The sequence below is a fragment of the Cicer arietinum genome, chromosome 4, assembly GCF_000331145.2.
Source record: "Cicer arietinum cultivar CDC Frontier isolate Library 1 chromosome 4, Cicar.CDCFrontier_v2.0, whole genome shotgun sequence".
Lineage (NCBI taxonomy): Eukaryota > Viridiplantae > Streptophyta > Magnoliopsida > Fabales > Fabaceae > Cicer > Cicer arietinum.
Window position 1 is genome coordinate 48773018 of NC_021163.2, and position 5630 is coordinate 48778647.

The 5630-nt window shown below is 29.5% G+C and overlaps 1 protein-coding gene across 1 annotated transcript; it reads left to right on the forward strand.

Moving 5' to 3' along the window:
* Positions 1-419: 419 nt before the first annotated feature.
* LOC101503067 (uncharacterized) lies at positions 420-3009 on the forward strand. Its single transcript, XM_027333655.2, has one exon. The coding sequence runs from the start codon at positions 553-555 to the stop codon at positions 3007-3009; it is 2457 nt and encodes an 818-aa protein (XP_027189456.2). The 5' UTR covers positions 420-552.
* The last annotated feature ends 2621 nt before the right edge of the window (positions 3010-5630 follow it).

Below are 5630 nucleotides of genomic sequence, written 5' to 3' on the forward strand. Positions count from 1 at the left end.
CAAATTTCTATTTTGTTATTGCTGATTTTTGTTAGGTAGTGCTGATTTTTGTTAGATTTGATTAATGTATGCATGAAATTTAAAGCTTGTATTGTTAGTGTTGAGTTTGAAGCTTTGATTTGGAGTTTGCAATTTTAATTTGAAGTTTCAATTAGACGTTAGTGCTGATTTTTCTTTAGAGTTTTTGTGTTGCACGTTTGATTTTATATATAAAGTGTTTGAGTTTTTTGTCGCACATAAGGTGTTTGATTTTATGTCTATATAAAGTGTTTGAGTTTTTTTGTTGCATATAAGATGTTTGAGTTTTGTTGCATTTTTGTTTGAGTTTTTGTGTTGCAGATAAGGTGTTTGATTTTATATCAATATAAAGTGTTTGAGTTTTTTGTCGCACATAAGGTGTTTGATTTTATGTCTATATAAAGTGTTTGAGTTTTTTTGTTGCATATAAAATGTTTGAGTTTTGTTTTATTTTTGTTTGAGTTTTTTTGTCCATATAAAGTGTTTTAGTTTTTTTGTTGCATATAATTGATTGATTTAGATAAGTTTGTGAGAATGAAGAAGAGTAAAAGAATTGATTCTTTTTTCAAGAGGAAATTTTGTGACGGTGAAAGAGATGAAGAAATTATAACTTCTACATCTGAAACTATCTCTGAGAATCCAAGAATTGAAGAAAATAATATTCGTCTTTCCAAGGTTCCTAGAGTTTTCGAAGATGACTTTGAGAAATGTTTAGAACGTGATCCCGGAAAGCGCCCTCAAATTTGGCAATATCCACCAAATAAATTGGATGCAATACGAAAAGCGTATCTAAAATTTGGTCCTTATCAAATAAATTTAAAAGAATATCCTTTATCTGGCAACGAGGTTCATCCAAGACGGTTTCAATATGCTTGGTTTAACATATTTTCTTCATGGCTAGAATATTCACCTTCTAAAGATGCTGCATATTGTTTACCATGCTATCTATTTAGCAAAAGACCAACTGGACGTCCTGGATCAGATGTCTTCATTGGTACAGGTTTTAGAAATTGGAAGAAAGTTAAAAATGGAAAATTTTGCGCTTTTCTCAAACACATAGGGATGGATCCTTGCTCACCACACAACAATGCAATGAAAGCTTGTCTAGACTTGTTGAATCAAGATGGACATATTAGGAATACTTTTCAAGTGCAAAGCTCAGAACAAATTTTGAAGAATCGAATACGTCTCAAGACATCAATTGACACTGTTCGTTGGTTAACACTTCAAGCTTGTGCTTTTAGGGGACATGATGAAACTAGCGGGTCAAGAAATCAAGGCAATTTTCTTCAATTGATAAAACTCTTGGCAACTTACAATGATGAAGTTGCGAAAGTTGTGTTGGAAAATGCTCCATATAATTCTAAATATACTTCACATCAAATTCAAAAAGAGATTTTGCATATTCTTTCTAGTAGGGTGAGAAAACATATATGTGAAGAAATTGGTGATTCCAAATTTTGCATCGTTGTAGATGAAGCTCGTGATGAATCAAAAAGGGAACAAATGTCTCTTGTGTTAAGATTTGTTGACAAAGTTGGTTTAATACAAGAGCGATTTTTTTTTGTGGCACATGTTAAAGACACTACAACTTTAACTCTGAAAGAAAAAGTATGTGATATACTTTCTCGACATAATCTTGATGTTTCTAACATGCGTGGTCAAGGGTATGATGGTGCTAGTAATATGAGAGGAGAATGGAACGGTTTACAAGCACTGTTTATGAAAGATTGTCCTTACGCATACTATGTCCATTGTTTTGCTCATCGATTGCAACTTGCTTTGGTTAGTGCATCAAGAGAAATTGTTCCAATTCATAAATTTTTTGAGAAGCTCACTTTTGTTGTTAATGTTGTTTGTTCTTCTACTAAGCGTCATGATGAGTTACAAGCTGCTCAATTAGAGGAAATTGCACATTTGCTAGAAATTGATGAGATTGTAACTGGTAAAGGTATAAATCAAATTGGTACTTTGAAACGAGCTGGGGATACTCGTTGGGGATCACATTTCTCTTCTATTTGTAGCTTGATAAATATGTATGAGGCAACTTGTATTGTTTTAAAAAAAATTACAAATGAAAGAGCAAGTTATTCTACACGTGGGGATGCTGATAGTGCTTATAATTATTTGAAGGCGTTTGATTTTATATTTATCTTGCATTTGATGAAAAAAATTATGGGGATAACTGATATACTTTGTCAAGCCTTACAACAACAATCTCAGGATATAGTTAATGCCATGTGTTTGGTTGGAACAACAAAGTATCTTATTCAAGTATTGAGAGAAGATGGTTGGGATGCATTATTTACTGAAGTGAAGAACTTTTGTGAAAAACATGATATTGAAATTCCTGATCTCAACGATGTTCATTCAACAACAAAATTTGGACGATCTCGTCTTCAACAAGGTCAGGTTACAATAGAGCATTATTTTAGAGTTGAAATATTTTTTACTGCCATTGATCAACAATTACAAGAGTTGAATAACAGATTTAGTGAGCAAGCAATAGATTTGTTAACTCTAAGTTGTGCTTTGACTCCTAAGGATAATTATAAATCTTTTAACATTGAAAAAATTTGCACTCTAGTTGAAAAATATTACCCTATGGATTTCAACATGCAAGAGAAGATTAATTTGAAATTTCAACTCCAACATTTCTTAATTGATGCTCGTCAAGATTTAAATTTGAAGAATTTATCAACTATCCAAGAATTGTGCTCATGTTTGATTGCAACTGAAAAGACGCAAAATTTCTACTTGATTGATAGACTACTTCGTCTTATCATGACTCTTCCGGTTTCTACTGCCACAACTGAAAGATCTTTTTCAGCAATGAAAATTATTAAATCAAGGTTAAGAAACAAGATGGAAGATGACTTTTTATCAGATACCATGACGATTTATATTGAAAGGGAAATTGTTGCAAGTATCACTTCTGAGTCTATTATTGATGATTTCAAGTTAATTAAAGAGCGTAGAGCATTACTTTAAAGTATTCTTAAATCATATAGTTAAATTATTTGATATTTCACTTTGTGTTTATTACAACTTAATTTTTTGCTATATAATATTAATGCTTATTTTGCAATGGTCTTTTGATTCAAAAGACCATTGCAAAATAAGCATTAATATCATTTTTAACAAGTAATTATTTAAATTTAATTGTTGTGATCAAGGAAATTATTTAGACATTTTATATGTTTTTAAATTAAAATTATAAATTATAAATATATTAAATATTAACAGTACATTAGTTATTATTATTAGTTCCGAATTATAAAGAAAAAAAAACACAATTCAAGTTTAAAAAGGATAGTCGTAAATACAAAATTAAATGTAGATTTAAATATTGAAATACTTCCTTATATACTGTAATACCCTAATTTTGTCCAATTTATTAAAAATAAATCAAAAAAAAGGAAATAAAAATAATTACAATAAATAATTTTATTATGTATCATAAATTTACAATTTCATCTAATTAGAGTTTTAAAACCAAATCAAATTACAAACTAAGAATAAAGCCAAAAATAAATTACAGTAAAAATTAAATCAGATCAAGCCATGCTATGTTGACTTTGTTCACTGCCAAAGTCTGCTATGTTGATGATGACTGCCATTGATGCACAAGCCATGCTTATTGATACATATGGTCATGTTTTAACTAATTTGAGAAACATAAAAATATAATTTTTTAAGTCAGTCTTGGTACACATTGTGTAGAACAAAGAGACAAATTTTTGAGTTAAAAAAAAGAGAAACTAAAAGACAAATAAAAGCTCAGCAATGAACAGATCAGAACAAATAAGTTAAAACTATGAAGGCATCAGAGATGCAGAAAAATGCAGATGATGAGCAAAGAAAACGAAACATCAAACAAAGAACTAGAAAGCTCAAACTCAAACAGAGACACAGCCAAGAAAACAACTAATCAGATAAAAAAACTCTATAAATACATCCGTTTTTTTACAAAGAGGGGGAGAGATTTTTTGAGAGGAAGAAAGACATCTAAAGAAGAGAGTTTTATGTTTTTAAAAAGATAGAAGAAACATTTCTTTTTTTTTAAAAGAGAGATTTGGAAACAAAAATAGTTGAGCATAGAAGGAGCAACAACCCAACTCAATCCTTAAAATCATATATATTTAGAAGTAAAAATAAGAGAAAAGGAGAGAAACCGAAATCACCGCCATTTCCACTGGTAACTGCTGCTATCAGCCGTGCACCGCCGTCGTCGCCGCCACTTCTCCTTTTTGGTATGTGTCCCTGTCATGCTTGTTGTTATTTTTCTATGCTTGTTTCTATTTTATTTTAAAATGGTTTACTTGCTTAGGATTTATTGAGCTTTGAATGAGTTTACTTCTATTTTGAGATGATGTTGGTTTCCATTGAAATAATGCTGGTACTAAATTGTTATGCTGGTTTGAATTGAAAAAAAGATGAGGCTAAGGTGTTTTGAAATGATGGCTTGCTTTAAAACTTAGCATTTAGGAAGTATAGCAAGTTGGGACTCGTAGCTTTTTGAACGCAGGCGTGGCCAGGCTTTCCTGAAAAGGTCTGCAAGTATGTGTACTATTTGTTGATTGATTTTGATTTATTAAATCAATTATTTATTTATTTAAGAAAGTAAAATCAATAAAATATTATTCTAAAATACATTATATATATATTATGATAATTTAACCGTTCTAAAACTCTTTTTATTTATTTATTTATTTATTTTAATTTTATTTTATTCTATTTTATTTATTTTAATGAACTAATCTAAAATCGACTTATTTAATAAATGTAACTTTTTTTATCTCTGAGTTGTTAAAACACAAGTTGTACTACTTGGTGGTTTTGAAACTCAATTTAAAAATCGAGAATAATAAAATATTTTTTTTAGAGGATTAAATTAGATGTGACATCTTCTTTATTCCTTGAGTTTTGGGACGCGAGTTGTACAACTTGATCGTCTTAAAACTCGTATTTTAAAGTATTTATTCAAATCAAACTCTTTTATTTTTCTATTTTGTCAAAACATTTTTTATCACAAAACAAATTTTCTTTAAAACACACTCAACACATCCGTTTTTTTAACCAAGAACTACGTAGTTTTGATTTCTCCATCGCATCGGGAGATACGTAGGAGCAAGATCACATTCTTGTCAAGCACATAAATAAAAATTTCTTTTTTTTGTCCTTTATTTGTTAAGTACATATTTATTTCAAAATCATATTTTAAATATAGTAATAATTGTTATTCATATTTAATAATAAAGAAAATAAATATATTAAAGTTAAAATTAATTTTGCACAATTAATTATAGGTAACCGTTTTTAACGGATGTCGTAGGGTGCTAATACCTTCCCTACGCATAATCGACTCCCGAACTCAAAATTTGGTTTCAAAGACCATTTTTTTATTTTTAAGGGTTTCCCAATATTTTCCCTATTTTAAAATAAATTTTGGTGGCGACTCCATTGAATTCGAGAAACACTCGAAATTTTAGGCCGCGACAGCTGGCGACTCTACTGGGGACATTTTAGAGAGTCAGGCCTAATAAATTAATTGTGCATAATTCTTAACTTTTTTTTATTATTTTTGTTTGTTTTTCATTTTCTTTTATTTA